Raw genomic sequence first — 14,314 nt, forward strand, 5'->3', positions numbered from 1 at the left:
TGAAAATAATGGATTGCAGTATAGCCCTAGAAGAGAGCACCTAACAGGAGAATGGTATTTAGTTTGGGGACATCAGTCAGGCTAAGGATACTCTGAGGAAGTAAGATTTATAACCAGATTCTACTGGAGACTCAGAAGTGGGAAAGGGAATAGGAAGGGTCTTCATTCTATGGAGAAAAACAGCATGTGCAGATGCCCTGAAGTGGGGAAGTTCTTCAAGGCTGAAAGGCCAAGGCAGGACAGCATAGAGAATACACTGGAAGGGACAAAGGATACACACAAGAAGGGCATGTCTCTGAGAAACTTTCCTGCAGTCAACAAAGACAAGCCCAGATGGCACAAGTTTCTCCATCAGTCCTGATCTGTAGCCAATAGTTTGGCAGGGATGAGTAACATCTTCAGCAGCCATAAGAAAATGACCTTACACATCTGTGCCAAGTCTGAGGCCACCGTCCTACCTTCATTTGTCAGTGCCAGGACCAATCCCAACCAGAGAAATGAGTTGTCTATAGTTTGTCATATTTTAGTGGACACCAATCTTGTGAATAAAAATCACATCTTGGGTGTTAGTACTTCATTAAGTGCTTGATAAATCATAAGACTCCTCTCTCAACCTCTCTCCCCATTTGTGAGCTACTTTATAGGCATCTCTGCCCTGGGTACAAAGGAGAGGCAAAGAAGCAAATGAATCCAAGCCAGTCACTTCACTGAGGATGCTCGATACAGGTTAAAACCATCACTCAAGGCCATGCAAAGACCAGCCCAGCATCACATCTTGATCAGTGATGCTACTCTTTCAGCTTCTGATGAGAAAGATACATTATTTCCAAACATCATCAAATTCCCAGGTCAACTGAATAGAAAACAGAATTGATAGGAGCATAAAACTATGACCCTTTAAATACGAACCAACCAAGTAAAATGGATGATGATTAAACACAAGTTGGCTCTCATCTTGATGTTATTTCACGCTACTATATTTATTAATAGGAGGTTTCTGCAAGGAAAATTCAAGATGTACTTGTGACTACTTATGATGTATACATCCATCAATCTATTCATTAGTGACTAGAGAAAAAAGGCTTAGTGATTTAGAGCACTTGCTGCTCTTGCAGAGGACCCAGGTTCAGTTCCCAGCACCTACATGGTGGCTCACAACTATAATTCCAGTTCCAGGGGTGCACATATAGACATGCAGGCAAAACATTCATATACATAAAATTAAAAAATCTAAAAGAAAACCTATTTATTGAATCCATTCACTTCAAGGAAAATGTAGAGTATAAGTGTTAAAAAACAATCTACCCAAGAGTCCCTAATGCATCTTTCTTACTGTGTTTCTCCACAGCTAGTTCATAGTTGTGGAGATCATTATTAATATTGTAATATTATCAGGGTGCCAGACTCATTCATCACCCTGAGTGTTCCAGTACCCACATATGTAATCACAGCCTGTTTCCATTTTACAGGACTGTGCCCAGGGAACAGCACTCACCTCAATTGCATTGGTATACTGCTCCAGCCTGCTGTCAATCTTGGAGACTACTGCTGCTTGATGAGTAGATTTGACACCACTGCCAAATAAGCACAGACATGAAAATAAGAGACAAAAGACATCTCTCCATGTGTGTGACAGCTGATGAGTCTCAACGGAACAGTCAATTGTATTTACCTTTTCTGCACAGACTTATTCAAAAATTCTGCTCGTTCCTCTATCTAGAAATAGAAAAGAAGAAGCCTTGTGAATATGCAGAGGGAACAGTATGTGTCAAAGTCCTAACAGTGGGAAGCTCTGAAGCCTTACAGAATGAGACATGGCTAAATGGAGACTACACCGATGTGCCTTTGAAAAAACTTCAGAACACTCCTGGAAGGCAAGGCGTGCCCAGAATGGACCAAGTTTCTCCTTTGGTCCTGCTCTGTGGCCTGTAGCTTATTCACAGTGCCCTTCAACTACACCACTATCATTCCTGAACCTAGTAAATCAAAACACCACAGAGCATGTGAGGGCATTACAGTGATGGCGGGCACAGCACCCAGATGGGGAGAAAACTAGGAATAATGTATTTGACACTGGGGAAGAAAGAGTAGGATTGGAAGAGGATAAAGAATGCAGAGACAGGGGTAGGGGAGACATTAAGTTTTGGAAGCAAGAAACAGCTAGTAAGATGGTCTTACATAATATAGACCAATGACAAACTTCTTATACTTAAATCCAAATCTCCTGTGATGGCATTTGGAATGGAATCCTTTGCAAGGTAATTGTGTCAGGAGGGTAGAGTCCTCATGAATGGCATTAGTGCACTGATGAAAAAGACAAGAGAGCTTGCCTATTGTCTGGTCTCTGTCACCTGAGGAGACAGCAAGAATGTGCCCATTTGTGGAGGAAGAGGAGGAGGGGGGGGGAGGAAAACCCTTTCCAGAATCAGCAGAGCTGACATACTGATGACCTTGCACTTCCCAGTCTCCAAAACTGTAGAAAACAAATGTTTACTCGGTTTAGCTGCTTGAGGATTTTTGTTTGTTTGTTTGTTTGAGACAATGTCTTACTATGTAGTGTAGGCTGTCTTTGAATGCCTGATTCTCTTGCCTCAGTGTCCTAAGTGCTGGATTGATGGGTAGGCATGTGCCATCACACCCAGCAATAACTACCCAGTCTGTAGTAATCTGTTCTATTTATCCGGATTGATTTGAGAGAAGGGGGCACTGAAGTCCATCGACCTAGGGCAGGTTACTATAGTAGATTCCTGGACAGGGTAGGATTTGGAGCCTTTCAGCATGTGTGTTCCTTGGCAGACTAAGAGAACAAAAGGTCCTTTAAGGAGAATGCACATTTAGTAGATTAGGAGAACATATAAATAAAACATTTAAATGTCAGTGGTAGGTGCCATATTAAAGATGGGAACATGATGCTACATCCATAAGACGAAGTGGGGTGGGGTGGGGGAGAAGGCTTTTCAGAAGTTTTGATATTTGAACTGAGTTCTGTGCTTTACAATTTCTCGAGTGAACTTATGAAAGTGAGGGGAGGCACGCATGAATTAGAGGGGATTTTTTTTTTTTTTAGTAACTCAAATACTTTACAGAGACTTAGGGTACGGAGGATGGCAGGAAGTACAGTGTAGTCAGTACAGAGCAGAGCTGAGGCTTGTGTTTTGTGTGTGGCTCTGGCAGCATCTTAGTGACTCGGGTCATCCTGCTGTCACACCAACTCAAGCCGCAGGCCCTGTCACACTCCCCTTCCTCCTGAAGAGTCCATCCAGCTTGACTTCATTTTCTAATTTTGTGAGGACTCACCCTCCATTTACTGACTCTTGCTGGGAAATACCTTAACAGTCTGCTCTAAATAATCAGTTCATGTGGAGTTTATGAATTAAACACTGTGCAATACTTAAGGAATTTAAGGAGGGACGTTGGTGCCCTTGATGACCAGGAGCTAGCAGTACTGTCTCAACAGACTTAAGGAAGAGAGAATACTGCTAGTTTTAGATATTAGTTTGTGTATTTTCTTTACTTCACACTCCACTTCTCCATCAATAAACTCAAACACAAACAACATCAAAGACCTCTAGATTTAATCTACTTAAAATTTATTCTTTGCGTATGTTATCATTCATTGCTTCCATACTCAAGCAATGAGAACTCATGTTTAGAATTTCCCAGACAGTGGAAATCATAAGTGATACAAAAATATACCATTCAGTATTATTTTGAGGTCAAAATTCAAACGTTCCCCTCCCATTGGCATTATACAGTACCACCTATGTTAGAACAGTTACAACCAAAGCTGTGGTCTAGAGAGCATGGCTAGCTATTGGGTTCCATTATAGGATAAGCTGCATTTAGGAAAATCCCAGGCAGTTCCTTAAGGAGCATGCCATCGAGACAAGTAGCACATAGTGTATTCCTACATGCTCATCTCTATTATGTAGAAATTAAAAATGCTCTGGTCCTTTCTATGCATTGACTTTAAATGACTGTTGATATGTGCAGTTCCATGAGAGAGAACACAGAAAGGGGCTTCCTAAGAAGTTTGGATGGAAAGAATGTAGCTGAAGGATAGACATGAGAAACAGGACACTGAGGGGCTTGGTAGAAAGGAGATGATTAAAGAGTGAAAAGGGGAGGAAGCCCAGTCTCTCCAGAAATCAGAGTAGATAGGATCGAGAAGTCTCAGTGACTGCTCTCTTGTTATCAGGACTATTCAAGGAAGGCTCAACTTGGGAGAGATGTTAAGAAAGGAAGAGAGAACATTGTTTTCTTTATTTGTTGATCCAGGAACAAGAGAGCAGACCTGGGGACAGGCTGCACCCTGTGACTGCTCAGAGATAAGCAGAGTGGAGGGAGGGTTCTTCTGGTTAGTTGATCAGTGATTCTTAAGCCACGGTCGAGACTGGGTTTGCCATGAAGCTCCCAAACAATCAAAGGAAAACATTTTTTTTTTTTTTTATTGTTTTGCATTTGTTTTGTTGAGACAGGGTTTTTCTCTGTACCTCAGGTTGACTTGGAACTCACTAGGCAGGTAGTCCAGGCTGGCCATAAACTGATGATCCCCTTGCGTTAGTCTCCCAGTGCTGGGATCATAGGAGTGTGTTGCCATGTCCAGGCTTAAGCACTCTTTTTGAGGTTTTTTTTTTTTTTAATTTTATATGTATGGGTGTTTTGCATGCATGTATGTATGTCTGCATGCATTGCCCATGGAGGCCAGAAGAGGTGTTAGGCTCTCCGGAACTGGAGTTACTGAGTGGGTGCTGGGACCTGAACCCAGATCCTCTGCAAGAGCAACAAGTATTCTTAACTCCTGGCCATCTCTCCAGTCCCCACTTTTAACAAAAATTTACATTATTAAGAGGTTGAAAAACTATTTCATGACATAAAACAATTACATAAAATTCAAATTTCAGTGTTCAGAGATGAGCTGGCTTACTGGAGGCCTTGTGCTGTGCTTTGAGGGCTCACTGGCTTGGATGTTGTTCCCTTTGTGAGTCCTGAATCATTTCCGTGAGGCAGTCAACTAGATTCCCATCAAGGGGCAGCAACCTCAATTTGTACTTTTCTTTTTCACAGTATGCAGCATGGATTAGTTATGTTATAAATATCAGATATTAAAAAATAAATTCCTACTCTGGCTTAGATTGGTGTGCTGGCTAGTTGTATGTCAACTTGACCCAAGCTATAGTCATCTGAGAGGAAGGAGCCTCAGTTGAGAAAATACCTCCACATAAGATCAGGCTGTAGGCAAGCCTGTAGGACATTTTCCTAACTAGTGATTGATGTGGGAGGGCCCAGCCCATTGTGAGTGCGCCATCCCTGGGCTGGTGACCCTGGGTTCTATAAGAAAGCAAGCTAAGTGAACAATGAGGAGCAAGCTGGTAAGCAGCATCCCTTCATGTCCTCTGCATCAGCTCCTGCCTCCAGGTTCCTGCCCTGTTTGAGCTCCTGTCCTGACTTTCTGCAATGAAGAACAACGATGTAGAGGTATAAGTCAAATGGATTTTTGTTAAGTGTAGGTCTTGGATTTTTTCATAGCAGATCCTGAGATGAGTGTCCAAATACAAAAGTCACAGATTTCCATGCAACAAGGATACCTTCTGAGAAACACATTGTCCATTGGGTGATTTCACTGTGTGAGCATCATGCTTTATTCCTACTTATAGAAACTAAGACACCTACAATGTCATTATGTACCAGTATTGTGCATGTGGTCTGTGATTAACCAAATATTACCCAATTTACAATGGTACTTTGGGAAGTATCAGAATTGTAACCAAGCTGGGCATGGTGGTACATGCCTTTAATTCTAGCACCTAGGAGGCAGAGGCAGGTGAGTTTCTGTGAATTTGAGACCAGCCTGCTCTACATAACAAGTTATAGGACAGCCAGGGCTACATAGCGAGGCAATGTCTCCAAAGGAACAAACCAACCTGTGACTAGCATCCACACCATCATAAAAACTAAGTGAAATTATTTGAATTCTGAGGGCTGCTAAACAATTCATCTGGTAAAGTATGTGTCCCAGAATCCTGAGGACCTCAATTCAAACCCCAGGTCCCAATGTAAAAGGCCAACTGAGGTTGCATTTGTTTATAATTACAGCTCTGGGAACCTGGAGACAGGCAATTCTAGGCTAAGTGGAGAACCTGACTCAAAAAAATAAAGATGGGTGTCTTCTGAGGAACAACACTTGAGTTTACCTCTGGCCTCTACAGGTATGTACATTCATGCATACATGTCCCCTCACACATGTGTACCCTCACATACACATAAAAAACATTCTGACAAAGAGGCCATAACTGTAAAGTGGAGGGGACTGGCTTTTGTTCACTTTCATACACCCATGTACATGTAGCCATGGGAGCCTAGCTGAGACTCAACACTGGCTTTGTCCATTATTGATGGTTGTAGTCTAGTTAGGTTAAAGGTAGGTGAAGACAGGATAGGAATGTTAAAGGTTCGCTGAGGCTTCACTCACTCACTCAGTATTCATCTGCAAACATTTCTCAAATACCTTCAATACATAAGGTAGTGAGTGTACTGGGCGTTCAAAGCCAAGGAGAGACTTGGTAATAAATGACCGATGGAGTCTGTTGCCTTTCCCCCCATGTCTCAGCCACTCCATGGTCTCCCTGGCTTCAGCTCCTTTTGCTCCTCCTCTCTTCTCTGGACAAGAACTTCTGTCCTAAGAGTTAGAGGCTGTTCCATGAAGGCAGTAGTAAGACCTACCTCTCCTGGAAAAATGACCCTATCCACGTTGCAGCTCATCTCCTACAGTAAGAGCTTTGCAGTTTGCACTGGACTAATTCCAGTTGTGCTTTTAGAAATCACAACATTAACATGAAAAGCATCTGAAAGAGTCAGTGGTCAAATGTCTGTAGCCCTCTAAAATTCATATAGTGCTATCCAGTCTTCAAAGTGCTCTATAAAAGAGTAGACTCCTCATGAATGGGGTTAGTACACTTCGTAAAGAGGCCAGAGGGAGCTTGCTGGCCCCTTCTTTTCCCTTCCACTGTATGAGAATAGGAAGAAAGTGGTGTCATCTACTAAGAACCAGATACTGAATTTGCTAGTGCCTTGATCTTGGACTTTTCAGCTTTTAGAACTGTGGGCAATACATTTCTGTTACTTATAAGTTACCAAGTCAAAAAGATGTTTTGATATAGTAGCCTGAACAGATTAACATAGAACAGCAAAGAGTTAAACGAAGCAAAGGAAGTCTTGGATGGTCAAAAAACAAAGGGGCTCCAATCACATTACTATGATACCAGAAGAGAAGTTTAATAAGAATTTTAATAAGGACAAAAATACCTTGAGAGATGAGCCTTTAGGAGTGAAACACTTGAACGGCTTCTTGTCCTCGGACAAGCCATCTTCCGGCATCTTCTGGCGTTTCTCGGCAGCTTCTGCCCTTCTCTTTTCAATCTCTTCCTTTAGCCTCCTCTTCTCTTCCTGAGACAGACAGAGCAAATAGCAACACATCACAATCTGCTTCTAGTGCTGTGGGCCCAAGAGCAGCAGTCAGAGGCGGCTTAACTCTACCATGGATATTATCCAATCTTCTGGGGTGCTCAGAAGAGAGTAACCCTGAACACTGGAGTCCACTAGCTGGGTTTGCACTCTGGAGGGGTACTTTCCATCAGTGTGACCTTAATCTTACTTACTACCTGCCTCTGTTTCCTCATTTATAAAACAGAACCACAAGCAATCACCTAAGTTCATGACACCTAATTTAGAAAAATTATGTGAAATGTTTAGACGGCCATCCTGCTGGACAAGTCTCCTTTAAAGGTGATATGTTACCATCTTGTAAGTCACTTAACAAAACCTTCCACTTTTGAATATGTAAATGAATATGAAGGCTCCCCTTGCCTGTTTCCAGCAAGGGTGGTCAAGATGGAAGGAATCCTTTGTGTTACTGTCCTGATATTCCCTTGTAAGCAATCAATGTCACATGACAGTTCCTACTTTTTGAGTGCCTGTGATGTGTCAGCTACTGTGAATACAGCCATCTACTTAGTCATAAAAAAAATCCTGCAAAATAGATACTATTTCACAGACAAGGAAAATAAGACAGGGTAGCTCAGGGTGTCCCAAGCTCCCAGCTTGTCAGTGGCAGAGTCAGGACACAATTCCAGGTCTGTCAGCTTACAAACTTCTACTATCACGGTCACTTTTCAGTTAGAGGTCATGGCCTCATTGGAAGTGGGAGTTGGAAGAGACATTGGAATAATTCATCCAAACTTTCCATACAACTTAGGGAAACTGTACACCATCCATTTCAGAAAAAGAAAGAGTGAAAATCTTGTCACATATTTGGAGGGAATAGGAGGCCTGCAAAGTTCTAGCCTCAGGAGTTGGAAAAGCAGGGTCCTCACACTTATCCCCTCACTTATCCATCAAACATCTTCAACCAAGTCACTCTAATTATTTGATTCCTGGTTTCTTTCCCCCTAAAGTAAGAACCCTAGGATGAAAGGAAAGATGCACTTTATAAACCGTAGTGATCTACGTTGTAGCTGACCTAGCTGGTTTTTCATGTGCTGAGGTCATTTCCCCCCTTGTAACCCGATCTGTTCTGTGTTAAAAATGAGACAAATGCTTTTTGCCAGCAGTGGCAGGGCTCTGGTGGCCCAGCAAGCCACTGTTGGTCCTGGGATACCATAGTGAACAAAGCAGATACCGTCCTAGCCTCTGTACATTCTAATCTGCTTGAAGAAACTTGAGGGTCAGGGAGATGGCCCAGCAGATAAAGGTGCTCGTGGTAGAAGCCTGGAGACCTGAGACTGATCCTTGGAACCCATGTAAAATGTACAAGGAGAGACTCAACTCCACAAAGTTGTGCTCTGACCACCACACACAGATACACCACATGCATACATAGCGCACACACACACACACACACACACACACACACACACACACACACACCAGCAATAATAATCTATAAACATCTCTACAAAGACTCTCTGAATGTTAGACATCATGCAACAGCTAGGGTTTTTCTTTCTTTTCTCTTTTTGTTGTATTTTGTTGGCAGGCAGAATTTCTCTGTGTAACGGGGCTGGATTGGAACTTACTATAGACCCCAGACCGGCCTTGAACTCAACATTCTACTGTCTCAGCCTTCCAGTGCTAGGATTCCAGGCATGAAGCCACCCACCCACTCTGCTTCCCAGCTTGGTTCTGTGATGGGTGGCAAGCCTTTCATCTCTCTCCGATTCCCCACTGTTCCTCATTGAGAGGCTCTCTTATAGGACAAGAGGCTCAGTGGGACAAGTATACACACTCCTCTGTGCTTCAGTTTCTTCATCTGGAAAATGGGGACACAAGTATTCTGGGTTCAGAAACATGCCAGTTTACCATCATAATAAATGACTGTTATTATTACTGTGAGACAGGGTCTCCTATAATCTAGGATAGCCTTGAACTTGATATGGAGTGAAGGAGGATGACCTGGAACTTCTGATTCTTCTCTACCTCCTAAGCGCAAGGATTACAGGGGTGCTCCACCACTTGGGTATAAGTACTGCTGTGGGTTGAATCTAGGGCCTTGTGCATGCTGAGCGAGCATTCTACTGACTGAGCTACCAGGCTGGTTATTGATACACTATATGTTCAAGAGTGTACACTCAGAAGAGTGGCAGGGGACTTGAAGGGACTGTTCCTCTCTGAGTTACAAGGTCATGGGCCATGCACTTAAGGACTTGGGGACATCCAGGTTTCCCCTGGCTGGGCCAGGCAGCCCTCACCTCCTCTCTAGCTTTGCGGTCAGCTTCCTCCTGCTTCCTTTTCTGCTCCTCTTCCTCCAGGACCTTCCTTCTCTCCTCCCTCTTTTTCTTCAGCTCTTCCAGCTCCAAGGCCGCCTCCTGTTGTTTTTGTTTGAGTTTTTCAAACTCTTCGCTCTCAGTCTCCCCGCGGCGACGGCGCAGCTCCTCTAGCCTCTTGCCAGCTTCCACCTGTGGGGCACCTTCAGCTTCCTTGTCCCCACTGGCCCGGCCTCCTGGGCGGCTGGGGCTGAGGGAGGAGAAAAGGCAAGGTAGTTAGTTACCTGGTTCTGTCTTGCAGCCCCCGTTCGAGGGAGGGGATGTCTGTCTGCAGGCGCTATACCCAGGTACCTGATCCTCACACCAGCCCTGGGGTTGGTTGGGGATCTACATGGAATATAAGGACTTCATGAGAGCCTCTACTAGGGCAAGGTAAAAATGGTGCAGCACCTAGTGTGGGGAAAACATCACAGTCCTGTGCAGTCCTGAAAATAATGATATTGTATATATGATCTGGACAGACCACTTGGCACATACATAGTCCAAAGAATTGAAAGCAAGGTCTTGAGGTGGTGGAATACCTACATTCATAACATTATCCGCAAGAGCCAGGAGGTGGGAGCAATCTGAGTCCACTGTGGGATGAATGAATTAGCATAATGTGGTATATCCACACCATGGATATACTATTCAGCCTTCAAAAGAAATACCAACACATGCTACAATGTGGATAAACTTGAAGCTATTACATTAAATGAGAGAAGCCAGTTATAAAAGGACAAATACCTCAAAATTCTACTTGTATGAGGAATCTATGGTAATATCAAATTCATAGAAACAGAGAAGGGATGGCGGTTCCCTGGGGCGTAGAGGTGGCCGAGGAGGAGCTGTGTGACTGGAATCCCAGTTCTGCGGGATGAAATGACCGTGGAGCTCTGTTGCAGGACGTTGAGAATACAGTCAGCACTACCAAACTGTAGGGCTTTTGTTTGTTCGCTTGTTTTTTGAGACAGGATCTCTCTACAGCTGGCCTCTAGCTCGAGCTCATAATTCTTTTACCTCAGCCTCCTAAATGCTGGATTACAGCTGTTTACCACTATTTGGGCCCTATTGTTTCTTGGATGAGTTAAACCCAATAAGGTATGTCTGTTTTGATAGAGCCTCTGGGAAATTTTTCTTATTCAAAATATGTATTTCTACCCTCTCTAACCCCAACACAACTGGAGTATCCTTTGTCAGGATTTAAAACTCTAAATTATTACAGATGTGGTGTGATCAGGGTGGTTACTGAAGATCAAAGGGGTCATTCATTATATCTTATGAATGTTTTCAAATGTATTATCTCTTTAATAGTCATGATAACTGGGGAGGTGGTGGTATTCATAAAATCCTTATCTTATGAGTAAAGTGAGAGAGAATAAACACTTTGTCCAAACTGTAGAAAGTGGTTGAGGGCTGAGATATGTCTCACTCAGTAAAGTGTTTGCCACACAAACATGGGGACCTGAGTTCAACCCCCAGAACCCATGAGCTGGGCATGATGAGAAGCAGAGACAGGCAGCCAGCTTGGAAAGCCAGCCCCACTTACTCCAGATCAGTGAGAGACCCTGCCTCAAAACCAAGATGGATGGCCAATGAGGAACAACAGAGTATACTCTGTTTCGCTAGTGACATCAAACAAGCTGGATCCTCCCAGAACTGGACTGGGGGAGAATTTAGTGGTGTTCTTCTTGAAGGTCTTGATACAGGGAGTCTTTCGCTTAGAGACAGAGATGTAGAGTAGCTTCTGTTTAAATATTATGAACACACAGTGAGGTCATTACTAACTAGATCCAGGCACAGGAATCCCACGCCTGACACCTTTGTCTCAGGAACAATGAATAGCACTGTTTAATATTTATTCTGTGTAATGGATGGCACAATGCTTCCAGCTATGGAGTAGGAGAATGAAGGAAACAAGGAGTGACTGAGGATATGCAGTGCACAATACTGAACTTATTTCTTTCTTTCTTTTTTTTTTTTTTTTTTTTTTTTTTTTGGCTTTTCGAGACAGGGTTTCTCTGTATAGTTTTGGTGCCTGTCCTGTAGACCAGGCTGGCCCTGAACTCACAGAGACCCACCTGGCTCTGCCTCTCCAGTGCTGGGATTAAAGGCATGCACCACGGCTGCCTGGCTTACTGATCTTATTTTATATACCTTATGCTTTTGAACACAGAGGTAGTTCAGAACATACTGTTTCCTCTAGGACAAAGTTTTCAGGCTTCAGGTTAAAAAAATAAAATCAATTTAGTAAATTGGTCTCAACATTTTAAAAAGTGAAAGAGTGTATCGAAGTGCATTGTGTAGAGGTAAAGACAGCGCCATGTTTTGAAACAACTTGTTTTAGCTATAAACATGTGTGTTTGGGGGGGGGGGGTAATGATATCAAATTTGTTACTGCGGGCTGAGATAATAAAGTATAACAGGTTCTTGATGGTTAAAGATGAACTCTCATCTTGAACTCAAACAAGGTTAAAGGGTTTCTTACAGCCTTACATTGCTCTTTCAGTGTTACAGAGTCACAAGCTTCTGACTCCTCTCTCAGGAAGGTCTTTGCATTTTTAGAAACCGGTTTATTCTCTCGGATCTTGTGGTGTGCCTGAGAAGACGCTGGCCTATGGAATCTTCTCTGGGTTCCACTAGGTGTCGCTCAGTCTTTATTTTGTGTAATCAAAGTGCAGGTTGGTCGTGAGGCTCTGGTTCAACAGTCATCTTGCAGAGCATGCGCTCACATCACTAAGTGCAAACTTAGATTGACTGGCACAGAAAGCTGGTTCTGTAGCACTGTCCTTCATGGTACCAGACCCATTTAAAATACACCTTTCTGATTGCATTCACTCATATGCATAGTGTACGATCCCGTGTGTGTGTGTGTGTGTGTGTGTGTGTGTGTGTGTGTGTGTGTATCTTAACTATTGTAAACATAGAGGAATGTCTGGGATAAATGTTACTGGTGGCTGAATTTTAAAAAAAAATTCTAACCTTAAAAATGAAGAGTCAAGTCAACTTTCACCAAAACGGGAGTAAGACCTTGGCTACACTGCCTCTGCCTAAACATGCTGATAGGCTTGTAGCACCAGAGTGGTATATGGGAATACCTTCCAGAAAGTTCTGTCTTGTCTTTGGCTTTTTTGGGTTTAAGGAAAATCAGATACCAGGCTTTTGCCCATGAAGAACACAGCTTGCTTTTTAGCTCAGCTGGTAAATAAGCATTTAGCTAGAGACTCTTACTGTATTCCTCACTGTGTGAGTATATGGAGTGTATCATTCTCTGCTTGTATGAGTATCAACTCCTAGCAGACACTGACAAAAACAAATTACATTGTAGTAACCTATTTCTCTCTCTCTCCTCTCTCATATATATATATCTCATATACATAGATTGTTCTCGTGTGTGTGTGTGTGTGTGTGTGTGTGTGTGTGTGTGTGTGTTTCTAAAATGGGAAAATGAAGGCAAATTTACATAGAAGGCTCTTAAAGTCCTATGGTAAAGGGCTGTGATTTGGTTTAACCTAATGTGCCCCAAGTTTTTGGACCACAGAATAATCTGAGCTTCACAAAATACTTATTTACAACCTTTACAATAATGAAATCTTAAAAATGGTACCGAGAAAGATTTGTAGAAAGTTGTCTGGACCACCTAAAGCATGAACCACTGGTATTAATCTCAGTCATATTTCTTAATACACTGATACAATATGAGCATATTGTCAAAACATGGAGACTAAGCATTATATGCCTTGCTATTGAAAAAAGAAGAACTAGAAGAGGATTAAGCTATGGTTGAGCAATGATTGCTGGTCTGTTAGTGACAGGGAGAGGATTTGCTGACTATGTATCTTTAAGACAATGGGAAGAATGTTGCCTGGTCAGATCCTTTCTGTCTGGAGGCGCAGGACAAAGAGACCCAGTCTACCTCCCACATATGGGGAGACAGCGACTGTTAAATAGTCACAACTTACCTGAAAGCGTTCTCGGTTTGTTTAAGTTTGTGAGTCATGAATTCTCCATTCTGCGCCTTCACTTCAGTAAATCCTTTCTTTCTATCCAAGAAGCTCTTGACTTCTTCTTTGGGTTCTTTGTCCTTTTTAATCTTCTCATCTTTGATCTAACCAAGGATACATATCAGGAAGATAAATAACTATAAACATCTTACTAGGTTTGGGCAGGTTATTACCAACACCCCAACTTTTAAAGAAGTCTTTGGACTTGACGCAGAGCAACCATCCAGAACATGATATAGAAAGGAAATTAAGAACATTATTAGAGAGGAAGCCATGTTTCTTTGGCCTGTGAGCCAAAACCTGAACCTTAATTTTAGGAAGTCAAGAGCTATCGCTGATCTCACTGGGGTTTTTATTTGGGGAAGCAGTATTGTTGTTAGTTTTGGAAACTATCAAGTTCTAGGAATTCCACCCAAGAGTAGTTGCTTGCAGTTCTCACTAAGAAAAGTAATTTCAGGTGTGGTTTGGATGGAAGAGTGGCCGTGTAGCTTGGCCAAGTTTCTTCTTGGC

General features: G+C 42.7%; 1 protein-coding gene across 9 annotated transcripts in view; it reads right to left on the reverse strand.

Annotated features, from left to right (window-relative positions):
* Cald1 (caldesmon 1) overlaps positions 1 to 14,314 on the reverse strand; it is a 186,006-nt gene that overhangs the window by 15,107 nt on the left and 156,585 nt on the right. For 8 of the 9 annotated variants that reach the window (XM_028866136.2, XM_028866137.2, XM_028866139.2 and 5 more), the window contains 5 exons: positions 13,763 to 13,908; positions 9,747 to 10,011; positions 7,306 to 7,446; positions 1,673 to 1,716; positions 1,496 to 1,574 (listed from right to left, as the gene is read on the reverse strand). In XM_028866136.2, the coding sequence (XP_028721969.1) occupies positions 1,496 to 1,574; positions 1,673 to 1,716; positions 7,306 to 7,446; positions 9,747 to 10,011; positions 13,763 to 13,908 (675 nt within the window). Of the gene's footprint in view, positions 1 to 1,470; positions 1,575 to 1,672; positions 1,717 to 7,305; positions 7,447 to 9,746; positions 10,012 to 13,762; positions 13,909 to 14,314 lie in introns of all 9 variants that reach the window. The other variant, XM_037203662.1, reaches the window with a different exon arrangement.

This window comes from Peromyscus leucopus, chromosome 3 (assembly GCF_004664715.2).
Source record: "Peromyscus leucopus breed LL Stock chromosome 3, UCI_PerLeu_2.1, whole genome shotgun sequence".
Classification (NCBI taxonomy): domain Eukaryota; kingdom Metazoa; phylum Chordata; class Mammalia; order Rodentia; family Cricetidae; genus Peromyscus; species Peromyscus leucopus.